We start from the raw sequence: 12869 nt of genomic DNA, 5'->3' as shown, positions 1-12869 counted from the left end.
TCGGGATAATTGAGTTGTTCTAACCAACTCTTAATTAATAATCAAATTTAAAATACAACAATAAGCGATTTATTTGGGATAACTGAGAGATTCTCGCTGTAGCTACGAATGATTCTAACTAAAGTCGTTACTGAAACTTTGTTGAAGAGTCACTGGGCTGAGTTTTTGATCTATTCGGTCGGCCAACTCCACTCCCTTAAGTGAGACTGGTCGGCTATATCACTTTACTGGTCGGCCAAAACATCTTCATAAACTAACTGGCTGGATAAACCTAATTCCTAAAGTGACTGGTCGGCCAAAACTCTTTACTGGTCAGCCAAAACATTCCACTGGTCGGCCAAAACATTTTACTAACTGGATAATACTATTTTCTAAAGTGACTGGTCGGATAAAACTTTTTACTGGTCGAACAGAAAGTTTACCTGGTCGGTCAAATTACTTCCCAACCAGATAAATCAATTTTGTAACCAGTAATATCACAACTCTGAAGATTAATATCCATCCCTTGCCACATTTATTGCCACTTGTCACTTTTGATTTCCACGTCATCATATTCAAATTTTGGGGATAACATTTGCCCCCTAAGTTTATTATATGATTTACTCACATAATAAATTTTTCTTAGCTGCCGAGGGCATAAAAAAAACGGACTCTCCGCATTCTCCCGCTTTTTCAAACAAACCACTACTGAAGTTGCTAGACCAAGATCATGGTAGTTACCTGTTCCCAATCATGGGGGAGAGAATAGCAAGAGAATTTTAAGAGTTTTAAGGGTAAGTGAAAATTTCCACTATTTTCCTGTTAAATAGACCCGTAGGTGCTTACAATTCATAAGCAAAAAGGCTCATAAAAAACCCATTACTCTCATTTTGGCCGAAACTTCCAAAGAACTCCAAAAAGGCTCCAATTTCTTCAAGCACATCTAAGGATCCTTCAAGAAATCAATACCTCTTCAAGATATTTGAGTAAGTTCTTCCTCCTCATCTTCATTTGTAAGCTTTTTAAGCTTTAAAAATTTACATAAAAGCTTGCTAGAACTTATATGTGCCGAAACCCTCTTTTGGAATGCACTCTTGGATTTGTGTATGAATATTTGACAAATGATGCAATTTGTGGCTGTTTTGATGTAGTTTAGGTTATGGGTAAATCAATTTGGTCTCCAATTTTATGAAAATTTGAAGAAAAAATGATTTTCCATTCCACATTGCATATTTAGGTTTATGGGTATTTGATGAGCATATGAAATCCCTAGAACCTCTTGAACTCTTCAAATTCCATTCTTTGATCTTGTTGTAGTGTCCCATGAATAAGAAAAACATGTTTGTGTCCCATGCTCTTGGGATTTGTTGTCTCCTCAAAAATAATTTATTGCGAAAGCATGTGTATGGTCGATCGGTCATCTTCTTCTAACCATTCGAACACTCGAACACGCCCCCCAAGCTGCTCGGGAATGCCACCATCTGCTCGGATGCAAGGGCACAATCACTCGGACGCTCGGACACGCCCCCAAGACGCTCGGGCATGCCACCATCTGCTTGGATGCAAAGGCAGAATCACTCATACGTGCACATGGTTTCTCGGACACACACATCAACCGATTGGGCGCTCCTCCATCCGCTCGGACACCACGGAAACCGCTCGAATGCTCCTCCATCCTCTCGGACACTTGTGCCAACCGATCGGACGCTCATCCATCCGCTCGGACACCTGCGCCAACCGACTGGACACCACGTCTATCCACTCGGATTAAATGCCCAATCGATCGGACACCAGAGCCTACCCGCTTGGCTCTGAATGCTCTCAAGCCTTTGGGCTTGTAAAAAAAATGGTTCATGCATTTTAGGCACCAAAAATTTCTTCTTATTATTGTTGCTCTCATACATGTTTATCTGGGGAGTAAAAAATATTTTTACTGCTCAGATAAAATATTTTACTGGGTAGTAAATATTTTTTCTTTGCATTCATTGATTTATGTTTGTTTGGTTCACTCACCTCCCCATACTTTTTTGTAGATGAATCACTTCGACTACAGGGGAGGTGACAACCATACAAACTCTGATTCTTCAGTTCCCGAGTCAATCGACACTCCTCAAAGCAGCGATTCTTCATCCAAATCTCCTAGCAGTCATACTCCTGAGGATCGCCTTCATTGCCTTAAGAAAATCCTTCCCCAGTCGTCTTTATACTTCCTTCACAAATAACAATTTCTTAATCAACAGCTTCAACATCCGCCAATGAGGGTGAAAATATCCAATCGACTTCCTCAAGACCAAGATCCTCAAGTGGCTCGAAGAGCGACACAAAAGATAGTGGAACGTAGTGAAGCTCAAACTACAGCTTCTTTAAGGCCTCCTTGCCAGGTCCAAAAAGCTAGCAAGCCCTGGAAAAAGACTACCCAGAACTTCACAAGTGAGATTCGGCAATCATTTGCTCTAAAACCAAGAAAAGATGATGAAGATGGAACGCCTTCCAAACTTTCTAAACTTAACTCCAAAATGCTCGATAAACACATTCAAGCTTTGGGCCTTGAAGGAGTAAATGTGATATGCCTGCGACCTCATCAGAGAGCTAACAATCCTGATGGACCTTACTGCGCCTGGTCTAGATACCGTGTTTTTGTAGGAGCTAATATCCCACTGCATCCCTTTTTTCGGTCAGTAGCATACTACTTCAATGTCTCTCCCTTCCAAATAGCTCCTAATGGAATTTAAGCACTATCTGCTTTATATATTCTCTATTACTTTCAAGGCTGGGAGCCACCAACTCCTCATGAAGTGCATTGCCTTTTTTATTTTAGGACTAACCCAAGCCATAAGAATACAGGTTTTTTCCACCTCTTCCATAGGCAAAAAGGGATTAAGTATCTTCATGGTATCGCACATAAATTGAATCCTGGAAAATACTATACAGAATATTTTCTCACTCTAAACATTAAGGCCAACAACTTGGATTTCACACATGCAGGCCCTTTCCATCAACCTCTACCAACTAGGGAAATGCATTCACGAGCAGAAGAACTTGCTAACATGTCTATTGAAGAGAAAAATGTCAAGGAGTTGGACAACGTGGAAAATCTTCAACTAGTGGGGTTATTATCAAGCAATCAGAACATCATAGAGGGCAGTACCACTGAATAAGCGAACACAACCGATCAATCAAATGCTGATACTGAAGTAGTGACGGATCAGTTCTCTCCTGAACCATCTCCCTACTTACGTCGACCATGCGACCTTATTATTAGGGAACCTCTTCCAGAAGACCATCGCAGACGTGTCGTTCCTACCAGGCCTAGGAAAGGAAAGAACCTTGAGCTCCCTAGAGAAGTCAGCTCATCATCTGAAGAAGAAGACGACTTTCTTGATGAAATTCTAAACTCAGGTTATTCTGCTAACAGTAACCATAGTTTGGTGGTTTGTTATAAATAACTTTCTTCGAGAATGATTGTGTGAAATCTGTAAAGTTATGTGGTAATAGTAAAATTTTCATTTACTTATATATTATCTCCCATTTTTACTAATGAAGTTTGTGCTTCACTCTTTTTTGCAGATCGAGGTATGTTTAAAATCTAGGGAAGGTAGTAGCTCAAACCCTCCGAGCAAAGTCGCGAAGAATGTACTAACCGACCAGCCAAGGGAGATTATTTGACCACCCTATCACTATCTCGCAATTGACTCCTTCATCAATTCCTCCTTCTGCTAGCTTAACAACTACCCGGTCAGCTAGCTTAAGTGAGCCCCTTCGCATTGCTGGTGATATTGGAAAGGATTTGCTGGACCACACTCTACACCATGCTACGACAACTCAAACCTTTGAGTCTTTACCCCGGCTTAGTGTTGAAGTTGTCCTTCAAAGAGGCCTTGCTCAAATGATGAGTGTAAGTATCTTATCATCAAGACGTCACACTTTGTTTGTTACACCCAGATTTCGAGCCATAAGAATTGTGACCTCGAAAGCTGGATTCGTAATGAGTGGACTCGTAATGTCTGGAAGATGTCCGAAGTCTAGGTATCGAGCCTGCGAAGCAGAGACGACTTCGAAGATGGTAGCCTTGAGATCCTCACAAGCTCGAAAGAAAGACCCCGAAGTACGTCTATCTCGGGATGACCTCGGATCAGGGCTCCGAGCCTGACACACGTATGAGCTCAAAGTCATGTAATCTCGGGAAGATGCTATAGCTCGAAAGTCAATAAGATACCTGGGTGAATAGGGCCTTGGCGATATAAGATAATAACTTTGAATATCTTAGTGAGTCATCAACGAGAGACACGGTCCACATTGATTGCTATATATCCCCTATAATCAAGGGATATTAATTGTTCAGTTATACGCCCCCTGATCTTCAGGGGACGTTTCCTTGTATATAGGATTACAGGCTTTGAATGCCATTAAATTTATTTGCATATACAGAATAACTTCCCGAAATATGTGGGATAGTATTCTGAAATCTTCTCTATAAATAGAGAGGTCATGCACCATTGTAAAGGACCGAATTTTTGTGATCTTGAGAGAAACTCTGGAGAATTCATCCTTGAAGAATTTTCAAAGATCGTCTTAAGTTTAATAACAAAGACTCGTGGACTAGGCAGATTTAACTGCTGAACCACGTAAAAAATCTCGTTTGAGTTATCATATTTTTATTGGCCACAACTGATTATTGTTTTCGTGCTCTTATTTCACTGTTGATGAAAAACGGCGTCAACATTGTTATTAATTGTTTTTACTCTAAGTAACTTTTTGTTATCCATTTCAGGCCCTTACCACTATCAGCCAGACTCAACACCGAGCAGTAGATTATAAGGAGTTGGTCAAAGTCTTGAACGATCAATTGGTGGAATCCCAAGAGAAAATCGAACACCTAACCAAGTCTGAAAAAGATCTTCAAGAAAAAATAGAGCAGGCAGAGAGAATAGTTGCTGACCGAGATAGAACTTTGAAAGAGTTGATTGATGAGAATAACAAACTCATCCAAACCATCAAGAATTAACCGATCATCAAGAGAAAAATGTTCAAGAGATCAAGGAGTTGAAGCAGGATAAGGAAACTAATCTCGCTCGCTACGAAGAAATCTTCTTCAACTGCTTCTACCAGATCTGGAAGCTGAATAAACATCTCAACCTTGACTTTCTTTCTAAAGAAGCAAAAGTCGAGGAGCTCGCCAAATGCGAAGCCAAGGCTGCCGAGGAGGAAGCTCTTCCAGCTGGCACTGTGCCTGCCTCTCTTGCTTTATCTTTTCGACTCAAGGAAGCCCCTGATGGCGACGGCGTTGACCAACCAGGAAACAATCTTCCCGACCAGTGAGCATCTTGGACCGACCAGAGAACATGTTTGGCCGACCAGAGGCCATGCTCAACTAGAATAGTGAAAACTTTATTCCCAGCCAGTAGTTTACTTCTTTTTCTCGCGCCTTTTGTGAAGACAATCTTATACTTTACTTTTCTTTGCTAACTTGAAACATTCTAAGTCTATTTAGACTTAAAACATTTTAAGTTTTTTGTGAATAGTAAAGTATGTATGCCTTACATTTTCGCATAAGTACTTAGTTTTCTAACTTAGAAATTGTAGACATTTCATAAGTCCCTACTAAGTATGCTTTCTCACACTCTTATTGCTCTAACATTTTATGAGCACAATGTTTATTGCCACACGAATATTTGCTTCTAACTCAAATTTTTTTAAAAATTCCAAGTTGCTTAAGCTTTGTCAAACAAGTTTGCTTAATGGCCTTTTTTGACTTCGAAAATTTACAAGTCAGCCTAAAAAAAAATATCTTAACTCGTGCTCTTATTGCCTATGTTAAATTATATACCAGTATACCCCATGTGCCCCCCAAGTTATCGAGGGTTGAAAGATCCTTGGTCACTTGCTACTTGACCGAATTTGTTCGAGTAGTTAATTACTCGTGAAATACATAGAATATATGGAAAATATTCGAGCAGTTGAACACTGCTTGAATGTATCAACCAGTTGAACATTGTCCAATTTTACCGACCACTTGAACAATGTTCGGATAATTAACACACATGCACATTTGTAGCAAGAATCAACCACGCTGCGCGTAGTCTCCTTTATTACTCGTAAATTAAAAAGGACAAAACGTGTCTAATAATGAGTCTTAAACAACAAAAATTGTTCAAAAATAAATAAATGTCTGGTTAGCAAATAACTAGCTCATGAACCAAACTCAAATAACAAGTTAAATAACTTGAAATTATGCTACCACTCTAAAAGCGGTATTTTAGTGATAAAATATCCTCAGATGCTCGCCATTCCAGTGGTTCCTCATCAGGCTCCGTCCACCAAATTCGATTCTAGCACTCTCGCTCATGCCGAAGTGTCTGGGCATACATCTTCCTTGCTTTTTTACTATTCTCAACCAAGTGTGGACCTCCACATATAGTGTCTAAGGTAAAGTCCACAGGCTCGGGTTGCATGGGTGGAGATCTCTGCCGTTTGAACCCAGGATTGTTGCTGCCTCCTTCTCCTTGGGGTGTCTCTGCTTGATACTTTTTCAACTTGCCCGACCGGAGAAGAAATTCTATCTCATCTTTGAGGTGATTGCATTCATTTGTGTCGTGGCCATAATCTCCATGGAACCGAAAAAATTTGTGCATGTCCCTCTTAGATATCTCTTTCCTCATGGGTGGAGGTTTCTTGTAGGGAACTTCCTGATGACTGGTGAGATAGATTTCTGCCCGGCCAGCCGAAAGAGTTGTGTAGTTTGTAAATCGGGGCTCATACTTGGTCGACTTATCGTTCAGACTCTACTTAGCCTTCTTTTCATCATGACGGTCAGACCCGTTATTCTCACGTTTCTTTCCGCCATTTTGACTATTTCCTCCATTCTTAGGAGGATCAGCTGATCCACCCTGATTGTTTATGCCTTTCTCCTCTTTCTTAATCGCATCGTCCAATTTCATATACTTGTCTGCTCGGTCAAGAAATTGTTGGAGTGTTGAAATTGGATTGTGATGTATACTATCCCACAAGGGGCTCCGATAAGTTATCCCAAAGGATATTGCAACCATCTTCCCCTCATCTCCTACAGTAGTTGCTCGGTTGGCCTCTCTCATGAATCTCTGTATATAATTCTTCAGAGATTCATCATTTCCTTGTTTGATGTCAGCCAAATGGTTGGCATAAACTGGAGGGGTCCGAGCAGCATTGAATGGCCTACAAAATTCTTTCCTAAAAGATTCCCAAGAAGTAATGGAGTTTGGCGTGAATTTCCAATACCATTCTTGGGTAGTATCGGACAATGTAGTCGGAAAGACTCTACACCGGTAGTCGTCACTTACATCGAGCAGCTCCATTTGATCTTCAAATTTCCCAATGTGCCTAATGGGATCTGCCTTTTCTGTATATACTGACAGAACTGGTGCTTTATACTTAGCTGGCGATTGGGCTGCTCTGATCCTAGCACAAAAGGGACTACCACTTTTGTGGTCCATCACTTCCATTCCGGAGGGATGTTTTGACAAACCTTGAACCGCGACTGTTAGCGCATCAAGCTGGGCTTGGATGGCTGGTGCAACCAACAAGGTGCCAAGGTCGTGACCGCCTAGTCGGGCATTTTCATCTGGTGCACCGCTGTCAAGTATTTCTACTTGGCTAGCAGGGTGGTTTAGATTTTGCCCTTCGACCATGACAGTCCTCCTCTTGTCCCTGATAACGTCCCTTAGATCTTTCCGGGAAGTGCGTCCTCCTAGGCGATCAAACACTGTGCTCCGAGTTCTTTTAAAAGGCTTACCAAGCAGGACCTGCTCTCTCCCACTGCGCTGCTGGTCGGGATGTAGTGGTGGCCTCCCTGTACATGTCGGACAGTGTTTTCCTCCTTGTTGGTCGTTGCCATCTTTTTCCTTTGACCGGTCGGTGTGATGACTATCAGCCTCATCACGACCATGTCCATCTTTGAACTGTTAAGTTCCCTTATCACGAGGAGCTCTGGTTTGATCCTTACTGGGAGGAGTCTTTTTACTGCCCGACCGGTGACTTCCTGACCTAGAAGTTTTCGACCGGTGGCTCTTGGAGGGAGTTCTAGAGTTCTCCCTTTGTGTCGAAGCAGTTTTGGAGCGGATCCCATCATCCTCCCGACCAAGAGGATTACTCCTACTTCTGTTTGGGCCCCGAGAATCGGCTCTGCTAGCAGTTCTCCAACCGGCATCATTATTCTTTGCTCCCTGTGTGGCTGCTCCTCCTGTAGCGGTCTGGGCATTGGCCCGGGTCAACTGCGTTGCTGCTTCCAGAGCAGGTGCAGCCTCGCGGTGTCTCCGATCGGCCTCCTCCTGCCGTCGTCTGATCTCTTCTCTTCTGGCATCCATCTCCCGTCTTTGCTGCTCAAATGCAGCCTTCTGCCTGGCCATCTCTTTAGCAAATGACTCCTGTCGAGCGTTGAATTGCATCATCTCTTCTTGGAACGCCCCCATAGCTTCCTGGAGTTGTTCAACCTCTGGAGTCGTTTCCTCAAGGAAGACACTGGGCTCAATCTCAGAGTTTTGAGGTCTAGGACCTTCTGATCTAATAAGCTCTTTTGATGTGCCTGATTTCTTGGATGCCACATTGGTATTCTTGGGTGCCATATGCTATGATGGTAGTGTGTTTCTTCTCTTCAGGCTCTCAATGAAAGCACAAAAAATGTTGACCATGATTTTGGCCAACGACGAATAGACATCAAAACTACAGTAAACCTTCAAGAGAAAATACGACACCAATAATTTTATAGTGGTTCAGCCCCAATTTATTGGTAATAGCCTAATCCACTTGGAGTTGTGATACATAGAACTACACTTAAGATCAAATGAACCTATGTCAATTGAGTTTCTTAAGTGTCAATGAAAAAGTACAACATTTCTCTCTCAAGAATACAAACTTTCTCTCAGAAAAATAACTCAAGAATACCCGAGTTCCCACAAGTTTCTCTCAGAAAAATCCGAATCTGAATTATCTCAATGATGCCATGAGCTCTTTATTTATAGGCTCATGGATCGTACAATCAAAGTCCCTCAATAATCGGGATAATTGAGTTGTTCTAACCAACTCTTAATTAATAATCAAAATTAAAATACAACAATAAGCGATTTATTTGGGATAACTGAGAGATTCCTGCTGTGGCTACGGATGATTCTAACTGAAGTCATTACTGAAACTTTGTTGAAGAGTCACTAGGCTGAGTTTTTGATTTATCCAGTCGGCCAACTCCACTCCCTGAAGTGAGACTGGTCGGCTATATCACTTTACTGGTCGGCTAAAACATCTTCATAAACTGACTGGCCGGATAAACCTGATTCCTAAAGTGACTGGTCGGCCAAAACTCTTTACTGGTTGGCCAAAACATTCCACTGGTCGCCCAAAACATTTTACTGACCGGATAATACTATTTTCTGAAGTGACTGGTCGGATAAAACTTTTTACTGGTCGGACAGAAAGTTTACCTGGTCGGTCAAATTACTTCCTAACCAGATAAATCAATTTTGTAACCAGTAATATCACAACTCCAAATATTAATATCCAACCTTTGCCACATTTATTGCCACTTGTCACTTTTAATTGCCACGTCATCATATTCAAATTTTGGGGATAACATTGTTAATTATGGATTTGAGGTTGAACTCAAGAACATATTTTTGGTTTTAATTTTGATGAGTTTCCGGGTTTCAAGGATAAAGAACATGTTATGCTATAATTATTTGGTTGGATTTTTAATTTTTGTTAGTTGTTTTATTAGATTTTGATTAATTTGGTTCATGTTATAAGTTAATGATGAAATTTAGGTTTAAAATATAGTGTTTAGGTTTAAAATTTTCATATAACTATTTTAAAGTTTTAATTAATTAAAATATGATTTTCTTTATAATTTTTTAAAATTTCATATTAATTTTTAATTTATTAAATTAACCTATTTATAACTGTAGGGGTATTTTGGTCATATTGAAAAATTATTTGACCAAAATCTGGCTCATGATATTATTTTGTTTCATTTTGCAAAACACATGGTCCAATTAATAACTTTTGCGCAACACAAGATTCAAAATGATATTTACCCTTATTATAATTATTATAAATAAAAAGTCTTACATTATTTATTTTACAGTACACAGCATAAACATATTCTTTTATTATATTATAAGGTAGTTCTCTAGTAATCCCCTAGAAAAAGGACCATTAGTGTGCTGATATTTTCTGTATGTAGGTATTTATAATCCCAATTTTTTAATATGATTGTGTACATTGTAATTATAGCAAGCATCTATTAGGTTTTGGAAAATTTCAAATTTTTTATGGTGCCAAAAGTAGGGTTCATATATTCGACATCTTAAATTATTTAGAATTTATAAATAATTAGTAGAATACATACTATAACTACAATATATTCAGTCATATAAAAAAATTAGAATTATAACTCTATCCACGTAGCAAAAACACAAAAGTACAAAAATAATCCTTTTTTTTGGGAAACTACTTGAGAATTATATTATAAATTTATAGCTCTAATAATAGACACCTCTTCAAAGCATTTCATTTTAGCTCTGCAAATTGTGTTCCAAAATTCAACAAACATTAGTGCACATATATAGGTATTACCTTATTAGTGATTATTTTAAATCACTATATATATATATATATATATTTTAGTATTTTTGATACATAATTAAGCTGTAACTCTATTTGTTTTTATGATGATGTATAATGTAGTTATAAGAAACTTCCTATAAATTTTCAGAAAATTCTAAATAATTTAGGATGCTCAAATTAAGATTCAAAGAACTTGTTGCACACATGTTTGTTTCAATATTTATACGCACATACAATAAACTATTTAAATTTTGATTTCAACATTCTAAATCATCTGGTATTTCTTGAAAATTTGTGAGAGATCTCCTGTAACTACATTATACACTTTCATATAAAAAAAATTACAGCTTATTCATATACAGATAGTAATTAAAAACAATCACTACCTAAAAAAATTGAATATATATTTTAAATAAGGGTATAAGGTTGTTCCAAAAATTATATTAAAATGAAAAAAATTAACCATTAGTCGCCATATTAATCTCAATTATTATGTATATATCTTTCCAACTATGCTGCCTGTAATCTGATATAGATCGATGTAGAGGTCAGTTATACCCAAATTCTAAAGGGAAATTTCATGTTATATGCATAATAACTTAGTGAAATTTTTTAATATGCTACCGTAACTTACTATCCCAAATATATGACAATTTCAATTTTTTAGACAAAAATACCCATAACATCGAAAGTGCATCGAAAAAGCATCGTTTGGGATAATAATAAAGTTTTCATGATTGCATCGAAATGATATCGATTTGGCATCGAAACACCATCGGCATCGATGTACCATCGATTTTGCATCGAAATTGCATCGAAAAAGCATCGTTTGGGATAATAATAAAGTTTTCATGATTGCATCGAAATAGCATCGATGTACCATCGATTTGACATCGAAACACCATCGGCATCGATGTACCATCGATTTTGCATTGAAACATCATCGATGTACCATCGATTTTGCATCGAAACACCATCGATTTTACATCAAAATACCATCGATTTTGCATGGAAAAAACCTTGTTTTGGCAAAAAAAAACAACTTTTTATGATTGCATCGAAAGAACATCAAAACACCATCGATTTTGCATCGAAAAATCGATGGTACATTGATGATGTTTCGATGCAATCATGAAAACTTGATTTTGATCCAAAACAATGTTTTTTCGATGCAAAATCGATGATGTTTCGATGTAAAATCGATGGTACACTGATGATGTTTCGATGCAAAATCGATGGTGTTTCGATGCAAAATTGATGATACATTGATGGTATTTTGATGCAAAATCGATGGTACATCGATGCTGATGGTGTTTCGATGCAAAATCGATGGTACATCAATGTTGTTTCGATGGTACATCGATGATGTTTCGATTCAAAATCGATAGTATTTCAATGCAAAATCGATGGTACATCGATGCTATTTCAACGCAATCATGAAAACTTTATTATTATCCCAATCGATGCTTTTTCGATGCGATTTTAATGCAATTTCGATGTTAGGAGTATTTTTGTCTAAAAAATTGAAATTGTCATATATTTGGGATAGTAAATTATGGTGGCATATTAAAAAAATTTACTAAATCATTATGCATATAATATGAAATTTCCCATTCTAAACCATAATTACATCATAGCATGTCTCCTTCACTATATAAGTGCGAAAACTAATTAATAATTTTTAATTAAATTCGGTTTCAATCTATTTTTCAATAATAAAACTATATGTATAAAAAGAAAAGAAAAAAAAAACTTGGTGATGATAATTTTTTTATTTGAAAGAAAAAACATTTCATCATAATTATTTTTTGATAACACATTTAGGTGTAATTAAATTAATAATTATAATCTTGTCAAAAAAACTATAATTATAAAAATTAATTGTGATTAAAAATAATAAATTTAATTACACTAAATTATTACTTTTTGGGGACAAACTTTTATTTTTAATCAGGAAATATAATAACCATGATATACAATTTTTTAATCACGAATATATTTTTGGTGTATACTTTGTCCTAAATAGTTTGCAATTTGGTAATTTTTTTCAAAAGAAATATAATGGTATTTATGGTAGATTGAGTTTAATAATATTATATTATTGTATTATAATAAGCAGTGGCGATGGGACCGGGGTGCCACTGTAACTTTCAAAATGTTATAATTTTGAAAGAAAAAAAACAGACTTGTATTAAATTTTCCTTCTATTTTTTTATTGAAAAAAATTGATGGCTGGTTTGATAGCAAGGTTTAGATTTAATTTAAGTATTAAATCCATATTTGTTATTAGAGAAATTTGC

At 37.6% G+C, this 12869-nt stretch overlaps 1 protein-coding gene across 1 annotated transcript; it reads right to left on the bottom strand.

The window, feature by feature from the left end:
- Positions 1-7916: 7916 nt before the first annotated feature.
- Positions 7917-8318, bottom strand: LOC133815444 (uncharacterized). The gene has a single exon (XM_062248284.1). It carries the CDS (start codon positions 8316-8318, stop codon positions 7917-7919), a length of 402 nt encoding a protein of 133 aa, XP_062104268.1.
- Positions 8319-12869: the final 4551 nt, after the last annotated feature.

Source organism: Humulus lupulus, chromosome 2, assembly GCF_963169125.1.
Source record: "Humulus lupulus chromosome 2, drHumLupu1.1, whole genome shotgun sequence".
NCBI classification, from domain to species: domain Eukaryota; kingdom Viridiplantae; phylum Streptophyta; class Magnoliopsida; order Rosales; family Cannabaceae; genus Humulus; species Humulus lupulus.
Note: the sequence above shows the minus strand (reverse complement) of the source record. Positions and strands in the feature narration are given on the sequence as shown.